General features: G+C 43.5%; 2 protein-coding genes across 6 annotated transcripts; one reads left to right on the plus strand and one right to left on the minus strand.

Annotated features, from left to right (window-relative positions):
• Positions 1-856: 856 nt before the first annotated feature.
• Positions 857-16450, plus strand: LOC134088049 (acidic mammalian chitinase-like). Of its 5 annotated transcripts, none has more exons than XM_062541950.1 (12): positions 857-874; positions 8147-8264; positions 8847-8876; positions 10261-10462; positions 10582-10638; positions 13195-13360; positions 13628-13752; positions 14218-14341; positions 14454-14639; positions 14964-15080; positions 15505-15646; positions 15845-16450. In XM_062541950.1, exons 2-12 carry the CDS (start codon positions 8240-8242, stop codon positions 16267-16269), a joined length of 1599 nt encoding a protein of 532 aa, XP_062397934.1. In that variant the 5' UTR covers positions 857-874; positions 8147-8239; the 3' UTR covers positions 16270-16450. The 5 variants fall into 5 exon arrangements, with proteins under 5 accessions (XP_062397934.1, XP_062397931.1, XP_062397930.1 ...); XM_062541947.1 differs by lacking the exon at positions 857-874 and adding an exon at positions 7436-7469; XM_062541946.1 differs by lacking the exon at positions 857-874 and adding an exon at positions 7580-7647.
• LOC134088050 (uncharacterized) lies at positions 4913-7457 on the minus strand. Its single transcript, XM_062541951.1, has 5 exons — positions 6829-7457; positions 6269-6389; positions 5843-5952; positions 5506-5567; positions 4913-5431 (listed from the first exon to the last, which is right to left on the minus strand). The coding sequence occupies exons 1-5, from the start codon at positions 6845-6847 to the stop codon at positions 5255-5257; spliced, it is 489 nt and encodes a 162-aa protein (XP_062397935.1). The 5' UTR covers positions 6848-7457; the 3' UTR covers positions 4913-5254.
• Positions 16451-16531: the final 81 nt, after the last annotated feature.

Consider the following 16531-nt stretch of genomic DNA (forward strand, 5'->3'; position numbering starts at 1 on the left):
ACGACGAGTCTATTTTTGAATATGTACGCGGCACTATCGCGTCTGATGTAGCTACTTCCATTGATGAAGTGCAATGTAATCGCAGGCATAGTGGAAGCTACTTCACTGTATCATCATAAGACACTGCCCCTTACCAGCATCTTATTAAGCCACATACATTCAACACACTGCCCACCACCCTCTGAGCTATCAGTATGCCACTGCCCCACACACACAGCACACTGCCACCGCCCCAACACACACACACACACACACACTGCCCCTTACCAGCATTTTATTAAGCCACATACAGTACAAACAACTGAATCACCCCCCCCCCGCCACCACCACCACCACCACCACAAATGCACACCTCCCCCCCACACACACATACCACATACACTGCCTCTTATCCCTCCAAACCCTACATACATACAGTACACCACTATTACCCCCCCCCCCCTTTAATAACTGTCCCACCACCACTCCACCCAAGACATCGCACATGCCTGCCCTTAGGATTCCCCTGCCCATCACACACAAACACGCACACTTACAGGCTCCCTCTAGCACGACCCCAGGCAGTTGGGTTGGCCGGCTCCTTGAGGCGTTGACCTGCCCAAGGTTTCTTCCTGGACAAGGGAGTTTTTCCTTGCCCCTGTTGCTCCTGGATGTCCCTTGATGCTCCCCAACCCCTCTTTTTTATAGTATCTATTTATTTATTTATTTTTCATTTTTCATTTTAACTTTAGTTTATTTCTGTAGTTGAATGGACACTTGAGCACAAGGAATTTCAATACTTATACTGTAAATGCTTATTTATGAGTACATGACAATAAACTTTGAACTTTGGACTAGTTGAAGCAGACGCAACGAACGGAATGCTTCAGTTACGGTAAGCACATGCCATGATATGCACAAATTTCATCTTAATTTCTCTATCTCCGAGTTTGGTGAACTACATAACCTTAGTCACTTGTCTAGCACCTCTAACGTGACATGTATTTGGAAAAATACCTGGCTAATTAAATCACACAATGTTGACAATCGTTTACAGTATTCCTTCCCGAATATAGTTTCAAATGGGTTGTGAGCCACAGCACAGAACCAGTGAGCTACCTTAACGTTACCGTCATAAGCCATCAGGCTCACTTGTTTTAGAAGACAAAAGACACAAAACTACTTGGTCCATCAAGTATGTCAGAGTTTCTCTGGTGGCAACAACTTAAAAATCTCACCGTGTAGCTGATTGCATCTACTTCATATAGTATATAAGCAAGAGCTGGTGCGCTCTCCGTCGAAGCAAAGGAGTCACGTCACATTAAGGAGACTGGTATGTACTGTATTTATGACGTGTTATGGGAACCCATCCTATAGCCTACTGTCTGTGAGCACTTGAAGGAGGTTAGGCCTATCATGCAGTCACTGGATAGGCTGTATCAACATCATAAACAAGAAAACGGACTGAGCAAGCCTTATCAGAATGCCCTACAGGATTCCAATCAGATTTTGGAAACAAAGTCCTATCCCAGACAGGAATGACCTTTGCTCTGGATCCACATTAAAGCCTCTAGATCCGGACGTCCACGCGGTTTCTGGCCAAGGCCCAGATCTGTGCCAGTTACACTTTAAAGCCTCTAGATCCGGACGTCCAAGCGGTTTCTAGCCAAGGACCAGATCTGTGCCAGTTACACTTTAAAGCTTTAGCAGCAGTGCAGGTTTTACAGTCAGCAGATTTGGTCCAGATCCACTTCCCACATCGGAGCCAAAGCTCCCACAAAGCTTGTGATTTAGGAATCTTAAACTGTATTGTCCAATCCCCCCCCCCCTCCCCCCCCCAACATGATGTCCAATACAAATACAGGTAGCTTAGGTGTAGGCCTAAATAGCGCTTTCATGCCACATCGGATATTCGAAATTCCGACCTCCAACACAAAAATTACATGAACACAAAGTCGGGTCAGATTTCTTCTGACACCCATGCTGGTCGCAGATGTTTGTGATGCTCCACTGTGTTGTTCTAAGGGGCTGTAAGCGATGTTACGCGGTTTCTAAGCTAAAACATGTTTTGTCACATACAGCAAATATCACCTCACCATCAGCTGGCTGCCTGTGCCGTGAATACACTGTAAAAAAGGTCCCTGAGGACAGCAGGCTCCAGAAACAACCTGGTCCAGGCTGGACCATAACGGCATAACAAACTGCAAATCACAGATAAGATGCAGGCTTAGGAGTTCCAGTTGCACTGGAGGGACTAGCGAGCTAGTTCTCTGATTTGTTCTAACGTCAACAGAAGTGATGTTACCCAACATTGCTTAGCAACAGAGGTGATGTTACCCAACATCGCTTAGCACCTTTATTAAAGGTTAACAACACAATATGTCGCCGTGGGAAGTGTCAGATTGTCTGTAATATTTTGTGTCATTTCGTTTTTTTGGTCAATTTTCGAGCATGATGGATAACAAATGGATCACACAATTACGAATGAGCAGCGGCAAGAATTATCACGCATTTCACCTCTCCTCAGGTGACTTTAGGGAGTGCGCCGTTGTGTCATACTTCTCGTAAGAGGAGCCCTTTGGACAACTGAATCACAGCAGGCATACACATTTCCATGGCATTGGTGATCTCTACCAATCAAAAGCTCTGCTTTTACACATTACGATTTTGGGTAGTGTAGTCGTTTAACATGATATCACAAACAACGATTCCCCTATTGCTTGTTCAACTTCTTGAATTTCCCCTTGGGGATCAATAAAGTATCTATCTATCTATCTATCCAATTGCCATCAAATTGGCTTTGCAGAGGATATATACAGTATATAAAAAGGTAATAATCTGGTATAGTTTACGTTTAAACCACACACACGCTTTATGTAATCAGGATTTTTGCAGAACCATAGTTGTTTTTAAAATATTAGGCCTATCATTAGCATTGATCATATCTTTACTTCAGGGACTTTTCCATTAGCCGACACCACAGCATATAGAACATTAGCTTGTCAAACTGAGCGCCTCAAATTGATGACGTTGTTGTAACACATAATAAAGCCTACGACTTTGATTAGATTAAAGCAATAATTCGGAATTTTGGACATAGGACCTCATTTCCAACTTAGTCGGGGTGATATAGGTCGGTGAAGACCATTTTCAGTGAATTTCTGCCCTTCCTTGAGTTGCAGCGTTCATCTCGTGCTAACCTGGTGCTGAGATAACGCAAGTCAACGGTAACATCCAGCCTGCCACTGAAAACACTCCACAGAACACCCAAAACAAATGATTTATAACTTCAAACTATTGATGCACATGCCTGTGTTGATAGAACAGTGTTAGAAATAAAACTAACCTTGCATTGCAATAGCCTACTTTGTTCCCTGTATGGCAGTGGCGGATTGATATTGAGAAACTAGTCCCTCAAAATGTAATAAATCATTGAGTTGCAAGGTTAGTTTTATTTCTAAAATTATTCTATCAACACGGACATGTATATCATAGTCTGACATTTTAATTGACTTGTCCCGGGTGTGCGGTGGAGTGAGTAAGACTGTTGTTGATGTCAGACTGATGTTACCGTTGAAATGTGTTAGCTCAGAACCAGTGTTAGCAAAGGGGGACGCTGCAACTGAAGGAAGGGGCTAAACGCGATAAAAACGGTCTCCACCGACCTATATCACCTCGGTAAAGTTGGAAATGAGGTCCTATGTCCAAAATTCCGAACTATTCCTTTAATATTGTAATCAGTTCATATTTTGCAAAAGAATCTCTTGCCCATTGGGTGCTCTGCACTGCCAGTGGTTGAGAAACACTGCATAGCCAACAACAATAGAACAAAGGGACTAGGCCTGCTTTTCAATATGGCCAAATGTCACGTGTAGGCTTTTCAATATGGCCGAATGTCATTTGTAGGCTTTTCAATATGGCCGAATGTCACGTGTAGGCTTTTCAATATGGCCAGAGCCCCTTTAGGGAGAGCCGGTCCACTTCCTATTAACTCCATTGTACCGGATTGTTCCTGCAATCTGTTGAAATTCCGCTAGGGGCGCTGCCGAGCAAGTGATAAATTAATTGTGGTCTATGGAGCTAAGCGGCTAAAACTCGTTTTTTTCACAGTTGACAACTTCATTTCTTAATGTACATTGTCGTAGTAGCTACCTGAGTATAGGTTTTCCACTGGAAATTAAATAAAAAGTCACTCATGTCCTTTCTGCTTTTCATAGGATGGGCCGCTTTCCGCGTAACATGCTAGCATTTAGCTCATGGATGCTGATTGGTCAGCGAGAAATCGCGACCGATTACGACGACCGTCGTGAAGCTGAACCTTCTTTTAGGTCTATGGCCGTAAAGTGGTTCGCTTTTGTGTCACGTGATGTGACATGCAAACTTTGAAAGGGTTTTTAGGAATAACAACACATATTGAAAATTGCATTGGTCAGCTAATTGTCAAGTCAAGTTATCCTGCATCGCATGCATTAATGCAATTTCAGGAGAAAAAATTATATAAAGACAAATGTGGTATTGGGGGGTTCAGCTCCATTGCCACCCATTCATTCATCACTTGCTCGCGATCGCCCTCTAGTTGCAGTACCATGCGGAAGTATTTCGCTAGTGGTCCTTCTCCCCTTATTAGACATTCTCTGATATGGCCGAATGTCACGTGTAGGCTTTTCAATATGGCCGAATGTAAGGTGTAGGCTTTTCAATATGGCCGAATGTCATGTGTAGGCTTTTCAAAACAGGCTAATGTCACGTCTAGGTTTTTCAATAGAGAGCCGAAGTGACGCCCCTTCCGTAAACCACCATGGGACCTTTCTTTGGGAAAAAACTGAACGGCAGTCAATAGAGAAATAAAAATTATTTTCTGGTCCCGATCGTCTTGTGCCTTGAATTACCCATATGATGTTTGTCAATTTTAAAGACAATTTTTCATGTAAAGGCATTTGAAGTTTATTTCGTAACTAGTGAATTACAACATTGTGAAAGATCGTAATTCCAACGACTAAACCCATCAGTTGTGCTAGTGACGTTAGCCCCACTCACAGCCACCCTGGATTGAGTCATACCAGCAACAGGTCTTACTTGAGCTTGGAGGCAATAACACGGCGACCCACTCCAGGCTTGGCCCACGCTAGGCCCACACTCGAGACCCCCGCAGTGCATGCACACACAACATTTGTTCACAGTATTTACGTAGGATTGTTGATCCTGACGTGCTCATCATTCAAACTGGCAAGAGACCTCTTCTCCTATAGGTCTGAAGCTGCACGAGGGTCTGAGTTTATATAGATGATGTCTTCACTGTTGCATATTCAGTTGCAGTGTCTGGTAGCACCACCACCACACTGTGTCGACTCTTAATGCTGGAAACTTCACTGTACAAGACGTCTGGTTCCACATCCTGTTTGGCAAGCGTTCCAACGTTTTCATAGGTGCGTTGATTTATGGTTTCCGGCGTCTGAAAAGGAACATGCGATTATTTTGAAACCGTGACACAAAAGGTTCGATGGAGTTGAGAAGGTGTGTGCATACCTCAGTGACATCACTCGCTTCTGCTTTTCCGCTTCCTGTCAGCCAGGCCGTCACCACGGATACTTGTGAGATGGACAGATGACACAAGAGATTGAGAATCCACAATGTTGCAGTTACTGTGTGTATAGGCCTGTACAGTGACACTTCTTTGCAATTTAGTATGCTACTCACCAGTCCAAAGTCAGTTGTTTTATAGTATAATAATTCTCAAGTACTGTTTTTGATTAGGCCTAAATGGTAAATGGACCATTTGCCCATTCACACACTCACACACACTCACCAATGATGGAGGCTACCACGCAAGGTGGCAATCTAAATGTCAGAAAAGACGACTCACTTGGTAGTTTTCTCCAGCAGAAGATGTAAATGGCTGCTGAAGACAGAGCCAGGATGAGTAGAAGGGTAACACAGGAAAAAGCGATGACGAGCTGATACTCCAACGACAGTCTTTGACAAAGACAAATAACACTGTTATTTCATTTTAAGAATCAAATAATTTACTTTAAGTAATACACATTTGATTTGTCAGGAACGCAATATGCTTAATCAAGGAAACCACAAATCAAGGTTTTAATGTCACTCTTGCCCGTATGAATACAGAAGCGTACCCGTGGGCAGTGCCCATATGAGTACCCGTGGGCAGTGCCCATATGAACACAGAAGCGTACCCGTGGGCAGTGCCCATATGAACACAGAAGCGTACCCGTGGGCAGTGCCCATATGAGTACCCCTGGGCAGTGCCCATATGAATACAGAAGCGTACCCGTGGGGATGGTAAGAGGTGGTGGTGGTAGTCTGAATAGCGATGGCAGTAGTTGTCGTAGCTGCTGCCTGAGTGGTGGTTGTTGTAGCCGTTGTAGTCGGGGCTTTAGTTGTGGTTGTGGCTGCAAATGAAGTGAAAGGGGACTCTGTATCACGGTAAGGATTAGACTGAGAAGAGAAGGCCTGCTCATTACATTTGGGTTACCGGACGTTGGTCACAGCAGTATCTCAATATAGACTTCTCCATTTTGGCCACAAAGCTAACATCACACTCGCTGATATCAAGCTAAACTTGGCAGGACATCTGAGGTTGTGTTCACAAAAAATATCAGTTGTATCAAATGTGGTACTGCTCAATTTATTCATCAATAGTAGGCTACAACCTAAAGCATGTTGGTTGCATGCACTGTAGTAGGTCATATGAACTATACAAGCCCAATTATAAAAGCTCTTTAATCTCTATGCCTTTCACATGGCTCCCATGTTCACATGGATCACTTTATTTTGTAAATCAAATTAAAATATAATAACCAATATCAATATAGAAATGAGCAAACTCACTTGATGTTGTTGACCCCATTGCAATTCTGTAGGCCGTCTATGAATGCACTCCAGATAGAAAATGTTTGGAGATGTCACAGTCTACGGTCGCAAGCAAAATCAAAAAGATTCTCGTATAGGCCTATGTTTAATAGAACAAACCTTAGGCTACTTGAATCAGCTATTTGAGCTTTAGCTGTCGTTACATTTGCGAATGAGAACCTCTACATAACTTGCTGCAACATTCCATTGCACATAACAGCATTGCACATGCCACAGCACCTCTCCACACACACACACACACACACACACTGTGCTGCGCTCTCTTGCTGCGTGAGACAGGACACTCTGAAACGGGAAGTGAAGGTGTTAATACATGACCAGCCGTGTCCTTGCTGGGATATCAACTCAATTCTCTGTCATCACTATCGAGGCTTCTCTGATATTAATGGCGTATAAATCTTATCAGTCGGCGGAGTCCAGTCTTGGCCACATGACTGGAGCGCTGCTCCTCGCTATTTGCACAGCGGCTCCCCACGGCCCAGCGTTCCACCAGCATCAGCAGTTATTCCCCCGCGCCACAGCAGAGCTTATCAGCCGCTATCTCCGCAGATAAGAACACAAAAGCACAACACAAAGGGAGCGTGGCTAATAGATATCAGGTAATAAAAGTTTCCATCACCACTAGTTCACTACTGTTTTATGATATTCCGGTTACTCCACTCGTAACTTCTGCATTACAGAGAGGAAACAACACCACATTCTAACCAGACCCTAATCTGACCTCACACTGGTTTACGTGGCTTGACTTCTTCTTTTCGGTTCATAAATATCTGAAATGTGAGAGACAGAACATATTCTTTTGAGCCTAGGTGACATGAAACTGAAATATTTATTCCATATGCCTCATTAGCATTTAAAAGATTATTTATAATGTTCATTCTGCTGTTATGGTAAGATTGCTGTCATAATGTAAATGTTTGGACAAGCTGGTGCGGTAATTTCGTTGCACTTGTACAATGACAATAAAGGCTTACTTACTTACTTTCTTATTAAGACAAAGGCTTTCCTCCTGATGTTACTTAAACTTGGCTAAATTAGATATGTTGCTATATTGCATAAGCTGTGACACTGCTCATATTTAATAAATGGGTTGTTAACATGTGTTATACATCAGTTGTACCAATCTGTCCACTGAAGGATACGGCTCAGTCTCAAGGATACTGACCACTTTGTCAGCAACTTTTTGTCAAATTGCAGATGATACGTAATCACACTTTTAAACTTATGGTTGTGATTTGGCAGTTGAAAGCATTATATCACAATCTACTGTAAATAGTCCCACAGGCAAAAACACCTTCCCAAGAGCAGAGGGACATGTGAGGGGTATATAAGTGCGACTGGTCTCACCAGATCTTTGTACGAGGCAACCATGGGTAAAGTACTGGTGGTTTCAGGTGAGTCCACACACTGTGGTTTAAAATCAAACAGCTTTACAAAGTGATTTTATGCTATTAAAATATGATTTATTATTTGTTATTTAATGTTTATTTGAGTGAATGTTCTTAGTTCCTTAATGTTAATTTAAAAGAATGTTCTTAGTTCCTTAATATTGATTCTAAAGAACGTTCTTAGTTCCTTAATGTTGATTCAAAAGAACGTTCTTAGTTCCTTAATGTTGATTCACGTTCTTAGTTCCTTAATATTGACTCACGTTCTTAGTTCCTTAATGTTGATTCAAAAGAACGTTCTTAGTTCCTTAATGTTTATTCACGTTCTTAGTTCCTTAATGTTGATTCAAAAGAACGTTCTTAGTTCCTTAATGTTGATTCACGTTCTTAGTTCCTTAATGTTGTTTATTCATGTTCTTAGTTCCTTAATGTTGATTCCCATTCTTAATTCCTTAATGTTGTTTATTCATGTTCTTAGTTCCTTAATGTTGTTGATTTATGTTCTTAGTTCCTTAATGTTGTTTATTCATGTTCTTAGTTCCTTAATGTTGTTTATTTACGTTCTTAACTCTTTGCTTCCCTCTACAGCTCTGGCGCTGCTGTTCAGCGTGCAGCTGGGTAAGCCATTCAGCACACACACACACACACACACACACACACACACACACACACACACACACACACACACACACACACACACACACACACACACAACACACACACACACACCCAACACACACACACACACACACACACACACACACACCCAACACACACACACACATCCAACACACACACACACCCAACACACACACACACCCAACACACACACACACCCAACACACACACACACAACACACACACACACACACACAACACACACACATCCAGCACACACACATTCAGCACACACACCCAACACACACACACACACCCAACACACACACACACACACACACACACACATCCAACACACACACATCCAGCACACATACACATATCCAGCACACACACACACCCAACACACACACACATCCAACACACACATCCAACGCACACACCCAACACACACATGCAGCACTTGTATCCAGCACATACATCATCACAGTGCACACATCACAGCACTCACATCCAACACACGCATCCAGCACACATCATCACAACACACACAACCAACACACACACATCCAATATACACATCCAGCACACACACATCATCACAACACACATCCAACACGAACACAGAGAGGGTTAAAGCGGAGCGAGAGGCGCAAACGTTCGATCATTTCCGCATTCTGTCTTCGCAAAGGGGAGGGGGGCTAAATCCCCCTTTAAGCAGACCTGTTACATTCGAACTGAACTGCTTACCAATCTGACAGAGATTGATATTCCACCATGACGTCTTTGCAACACGCCTCTTTAAGCAGACAGGAACTGTTCGAATTTTGCTTCCATAGAGATGCATTACGTCCTAACACACATCCTCACAGCACACACATCCAACACACACACATCCACACAGCACACATATCCTGCACACACATCCAACACACACACATCCTCATGGCACACACATCCAACACACACACATCCACACAGCACACACATCCTCACAACACACACATCCACACAGCACACACATCCTGCACACACATCCAACACACACACATCCTGCACACACACATCCACACAGCACACACATCCTGCACACACATCCAACACACACACATCCTGCACACACACATCCACACAGCACACACATCCTGCACACACATCCTCACAGCATACGCATCTTCTTCTAGCACACATACTTTATTCAAGTTGCATGTTGCCAGTTTCATTTTGCACCTAAAAGTGTAGCATGTTCAGTCGTTGGTGGGAAAAGGTATTTTGTGCATCTTTTGACCTTCCCATGTTCAATGGAAAGAGCTCCAGTTTAGAGTTCATGCCACAGCACGGTTTGGAGCAGCTGATGCAGCACTGTCACATGTCTTTGTTCCAGGCTCTTCACACATCCTATCATGCTACTTCACCAACTGGGCCCAGTACAGGCCTCCCCCCACCATCTACATGCCCAAAGACATCGACCCCTGCCTGTGCACCCACCTGCTCTATGCCTTCGCTACCATGAAGAACAACAAGCTGGCCACCTTCGAGTGGAATGACTTGTACCTCTACAGCGAGTTCAGCAAACTCAAGAACCAGTGAGTGGAACTGAATTAGCGTTTAGAATTTAGAATGTGGGCTGTAACTCAGCAACAGTGAGGAGTCATCAACTCATCTTTGTTGTTCCCCCCCCCCCCCCCCCCACGCTCTCTTATAGGAACGGAAATCTGAAGACCCTGCTGTCTGTTGGAGGATGGAACTTTGGCTCTTCAGGGTAAGGCTATTATCATCAGAGTTAGGGAATTACTATGGAGCCCCTACGGGGACATGAGCAAAAAACAAAGTTTAGTTTCATGTGTGCACATAAAACTCTCAGGTGCTCACACAAAACTTTTTGAAAGCATGAAAGCCTGCTGTGACTAGAGTAGCCTGCAGGAGTTAGGTGAACTAGGCCTATATCTTAATCCGACTCTTCATTATTAGGACATTGCAGCTTTGCTTTCAAGTCGTCACCATTGTATTGTTTGAATAAAACAACCCAAGGGGTGTTGAACTGTAAGGAGACGGTTCTATCAGCGAAACTACTGTGCTAAAGAGCCATACTGCCACTTAAGGCCTATTCGGACGGGATTAGTTTTATGGGGTGACATCAGGTAAAGTAATCATTACCAGGTAATGTAGTCCCGTCCGGACGCGCCATGTCAGTAAACATAACGGAGTATGTCGGTGACATTTACAGACACTTTTACCTTCCGTAAAACGGTCCGGAGAAATTACCTTAGGTAATATTAATCCCGTGCGAACGCGACCCTCTGTAAAGATGTCTGTAATATTTCGTCACATCCTGATTGGAAAACAATTCCACCATAGTCTGAATGAAAACATGACATGCTGTGTAGCTCCTAATAGGACGTTAGCTAGTTTGCCTATTAGCTTGATATTGTTAGCCATTTCAAACTAGGCTACTTATGGCATAACATAAAGCTAACGTTTGCTAGTTTAACCAACTTGTAGTCTTTCAAATCTGAAAATGCCGCACATACCTGACGCAAAGTATCACGTGCACAGCGACGAAGATGTGACGGCAGAACGTAAACGTAGTTACTCCTCCCATGTCAAGTAAAATGACAGAGATGTCTAGTCCCGTCCGAATTGGACATTTATATTACAGAGGTCATATGATAAACCTGCATTACTGTACGTCCCCCCATAAAACTAATCCCGTCCGAATAGGCCTTTAGACTCTCATGACACATTGTGCATCAACACAGACAACCACATGCTTTTCTAACCCTTAAGAGTGTACCGTCACACCGGTGTGTTTGGAATGTTGGAAAATGAACATTCTAAAGAATGTCTGGGTTCATTGAATTCTACATAGAATTTTAGAACGTTGAATTGTTGCGGAATGGAATCTTGGGTTAGAATGTTCAAAACCCACCCTTTTAAAGGCTAAGGGTACGTTCAGACTAAGCGTCTTTTTCTGACAAAAGAAGTTGTGCAGACCGTTTTATCATCTTGAAAAAAAAATCTGCCAGCGTTTTTATTCTAAAAGCAGCCGGAAGCGTTTTTTATTGCGATAGGCAAAGTGCCTAACGTACGTGTGGACACAAAATATCGCAAAATAAAAAAAATGGGGTTGACTATTGCTTTTAGTATGTTATAGCAAGTTGTGAAGTCATATCAAACATTTCCCAAAGCTCAGACATCCAGAACTAGTCCTAAAACGAGTGTCTCGACCGATGTTCTGTCACCTTCACCATTTTTCACCTGTTGTCAAGGGAAACCACAGGTCTCGTTAATCCGCTTGTGATTGGTCAGTTGTAAAAAAGACAGCATGACGTAAGGCAGTTGAGAAAAAGACGCTTAGTCTGAACATACCCTAAGGGTATGTTCACACTAAGCGTCTTTTTCTCAGCTGCCGGCGTCCGTTTTACATTATAACCCTATGGAGGAGACCGTGTTTTCAAAAAAGTTACCGGCTTCTTTTAAAACGCGACTGCAACCGTCTTTTTTCTGCAGCTCGAAGTTGAGAAAAGTTCAACTTCTGGCAGAAAAACGCCTTACGTCATGCTGTCTTTTTTACAACTGACCAATCACTAGCGGATTAACGAGACCTGTGGTTTCCCATGACAACAGGTAAAAAATGGTGAAGGTGACAGAACATCGGTCGAGAGCGGTCGAGAGACTCGTTTTAGGTTTCTGAGCTTTTGGGAAATGTTTGACATGACCTCACAACTTTGCCATAACATACTAAAAGCAATAGTCAACCCCATTTTTTTCTTTCGCGATATTTTGTGTCCACACGTAGGCTACGTTAGTCACTTTGCCTATCGCAATAAAAACGCTTCCGGCTGCTTTTGGAATAAAAACGCTGGCAGATTCTTTTTTCAAGATGAGAAAACGGTCTGCACAACTTCTTTTGTCAGAAAAAGACGCTAAGTCTGAACGTACCCTAATGGGCCAGACTTTGTTTCTGACTATGGCATCTGGCGGTGCTGTAGGAGCATGTTCACAACGGCACAAAATTATTATTATTATTATTTTTCACAGGCTCCGTAAATTACAACGCAGTGAATTGTCAGTAAAATGTCTGTGTGTGCTTCAGATTTAAACTGGTCTGTGTGTGCTTCAGATTTAAACTGGTCTGTGTGTGCTTCAGGTTTAAACTGGTCTGTGTGTGCTTCAGGTTTAAACTGGTCTGTGTTTCCCACCAGATTTAAACTGGTCTGTGTGTGCTTCAGGTTTAAACTGGTCTGTGTGTGCTTCAGATTTAAACTGGTCTGTGTGTGCTTCAGGTCTAAACTGGTCTGTGTGTGCTTCCCGCCAGATTCTCCGCCATGGTGGCCAGCCCTAGTGCTCGCCAGACCTTCATCAGCTCCGTTGTTGAGTTCCTGAGGAAGTACGAGTTCGACGGTCTGGACATCGACTGGGAGTACCCTGCCAACAGAGGGAGCCCTCCCCAGGACAAGCAGCTGTACTCTGTTCTCGTGCAGGTCTGTTGACTGAGTAGAGAATGGACCTCATTACAGGACTTAAAACGCATAAGAGCTTTTTGTATAAAAGTGTCTGTAAACACACATAACTATATTTAGCACCTTGGTGAAAGTGTTTTCCTGTTAACACCCATAACTATATTTTGCACCTTAGTGAAAGTGTCTGTAAACACCCATAACTATATTCTGCACCTTAGTGAAAGTGTTTGTCCTGTAAATGTAGGAAATGAGGGCTGCCTTTGAGAAGTGTGTGTCCTGTAAATGTAGGAAATGAGGGCTGCCTTTGAGAAGGAGGCCAAGACGAGCAGCAAAGCTCGCCTCCTGCTGTCTGCCGCCCTCTCTGCGGGTCAAGGCACCATCGAGTCAGCCTATCAGATCCCTCAGGTCGCCGAGTGAGTGAAATAACTCTCTACAAAGCAAACAGACTCTCAAGACATACTTGCACTGTGTAATACCAACAGCTGGTTTTAGGAAAACAAATATTTAATAAATATAATGGTAATGGTAATAAAAAAAAACGTAGAATTGTTGGCAACAAAAAGCATTCAAATAGACTCTCAACTGAATAGATTCAATTGAGCTTAGTTGGTATTCATGTTTATTCATTATTTTTCATTGGCGATAGTTGTAGATCGTTTAGATGACCACATTAATTTAACGATCGGTCTGGTTCTTAACATTTAACCTTGTCCTATCAGAGCCTTGGATATGCTCAACATCATGCCTTGCCATTGAATCTTTCGTCCTATCAGAGCCTTGGATATGCTCAACATCATGCCTTACCATTTTCCTTGTCCTATCAGAGCCTTGGATATGCTCAACATTATGCCTTATCATTGAATCTTTCGTCCTATCAGAGCCTTGGATATGCTCAACATCATGTCCTACGACTTCCACGGCTCTTGGGACCCCATGACCGGCGAGTGCAGCCCTCTGTACAAGAGTCCTGAGGACCAGGGCGGCTTTGTGGACTTCAACGTGGTGTGTGGCTGCTCCAACCTGACTTGCTATTGCACTTCAAATCACTTCCCTCGGCGGTCTCTGTTCAGGTGGTTGCGGTTCATGCCTCTAAAAAAACAAATTGTCCTCACAGGCGTCCGCCATGAACTACTGGAAGGACAACGGAGCTCCCGCTGAGAAACTGCTGGTTGGATTCCCCACCTACGGAAACACTTTCACCCTGAAGGACGCCTCCAACCACGGAATCGGAGCTCCCATCGCTGGGGCTGGAACTCCTGGGAAGTACACGCAAGAGGCTGGCGAGCTGGCTTACTTTGAGGTCCGTCACCTCTGTCCTCTCCCCACAAACAACACCAACATACAGTATATGTCCCTCATCTCTCTCCTCTCCCCACAAATAACACCAACATACAGTATATGTCCCTCATCTCTCTCCTCTCCCCAGAAATAACACAAACATATGTCCCTCATCTCTCTCCTCTCCCCAGAAATAACACCAACAACATGCATATGCCCCTTGCATTCCACCTGTAGAAGAACTTAGATGTTCTGGTGGAGTGGGCCAAACCCAGTAATGACCCAACCTCTTGTTCAATAACATGTTTCTGCATTTTAATGAAAAACTAAATCTTTGGATTTGCAGATTTGTGGCTTCTTGAATGGCGCAACTGAGGTTTGGAATACAGATCAGGATGTGCCCTATGCCTACAAAGGAAACCAGTGGGTTGGCTATGACAACATCAAGAGTTTTGGAATTAAGGTAAGGAACCCAGTGGGTTACAGTAGCTGTGATGGCATCAAGAGTTTTGGAATCAAGATAAGCTTCAAATTAAAAAGGATTGCCCTGAGGAAGACTCAGTAGAGTCGAAATGCGTAGGCTTATCCAAATGCAATAAAGGATTTTTAACTTTTTTCACTATATCGGTGTGCCTCGGACTTTTGACTGCCTTCAACACAGCACAGCGTTTCTAATACAGGACAGTCGCAGTTTTTTTCAATTTCATTTATGTCCATTCCGAAGAGCACCCGATCTTAATCTTTTTAATCTTTATATTTGACCCAACGCAGCACTCTCCTTCTCTCTCTTCAAAGCTTCAAATTATGAATCAAATAAGATGTCACATCCTGTAGATTCTTGGTTTTGGTTGACTGTAGATTCTCCCTCTGCTGATGAACGTGTCTAGGTTGACTGGTTGATGAAGAACAACTTTGCGGGAGCTATGGTCTGGACCATTGACATGGACGACTATCTGGGCACCTTCTGTAACCAGGGCAAATACCCTCTGATCAACGTTCTGCACAAAGCCTTTGGTCTTGATAAACAAGGTAAGGATATCTGATTAAGTTTTTCTCTTCTTGTTGTGGCTCTAAAGCAATGCACTCACGCTCAAGTCCAGATCTGCTCTAGTGTACAACTGGACAAAACTGAGAGAGTTGCCACAAATTTGCCATTATGTGAAATTATATGAAAAAAAAAAAATACATTTGCGTTCATCAACTTTTTTTCTTCTCTTTTTCTGTAAGCTTGCACCCCCTCTGCCACTCAAGTGCCCCCCATCCCCGGAGTGACCGGCGCTGATGGTGGTGGTGGCGGTGGAGGCAGCAGCTCCTCTGGTGGCGGATCCTCCTCTGGCGGTGGATCCTCCTCTGGTGGCGGATCATCTAGTGGCGGTGGATCCAAGAGTGGTGGATCCTCTTCTGGTGGTGGATCTTCTAGTGGTGGATCCTCCAGTGGTGGATCCTCCAGTGGTGGTTCCTCCAGTGGTGGCAGTTCCAGTGGCACCAGTGGAATGAATAATGCATTTTGCTCTGGCAAATCCAACGGCTTCTATCCTAACCCCAAGAACAAGAGTCAGTTTTACCAGTGTATTGGAGGCAGGACCTATTTCCAGAACTGTAGCGGTGGCCTGGTGTTTGACACCAGCTGTAATTGCTGCAACTGGGCTTAGGCTATAATGCTAGATTAATTATTCACAATTCTCATTCATTCTAAATCATTTTAAAAAAAATGACGAGTTAGAATAATTTAGACTGACAAAGTTCTGTATTTCAACACACATCTGCATGTCAACTACTGTGTAATGATTAATCTGACATACCCCTTCAAACATTTCTCCTAGCCACTTCAAAATAAAATCAAAATAAACTCGCATTTGTGGTGGTCTTGTCTTGAATGTTTTCACTACTTGCATCAAACAGCCTCCCACTCTG

Source organism: Sardina pilchardus, chromosome 7 (genome assembly GCF_963854185.1).
Source record: "Sardina pilchardus chromosome 7, fSarPil1.1, whole genome shotgun sequence".
NCBI classification, from domain to species: Eukaryota; Metazoa; Chordata; class Actinopteri; order Clupeiformes; family Clupeidae; genus Sardina; species Sardina pilchardus.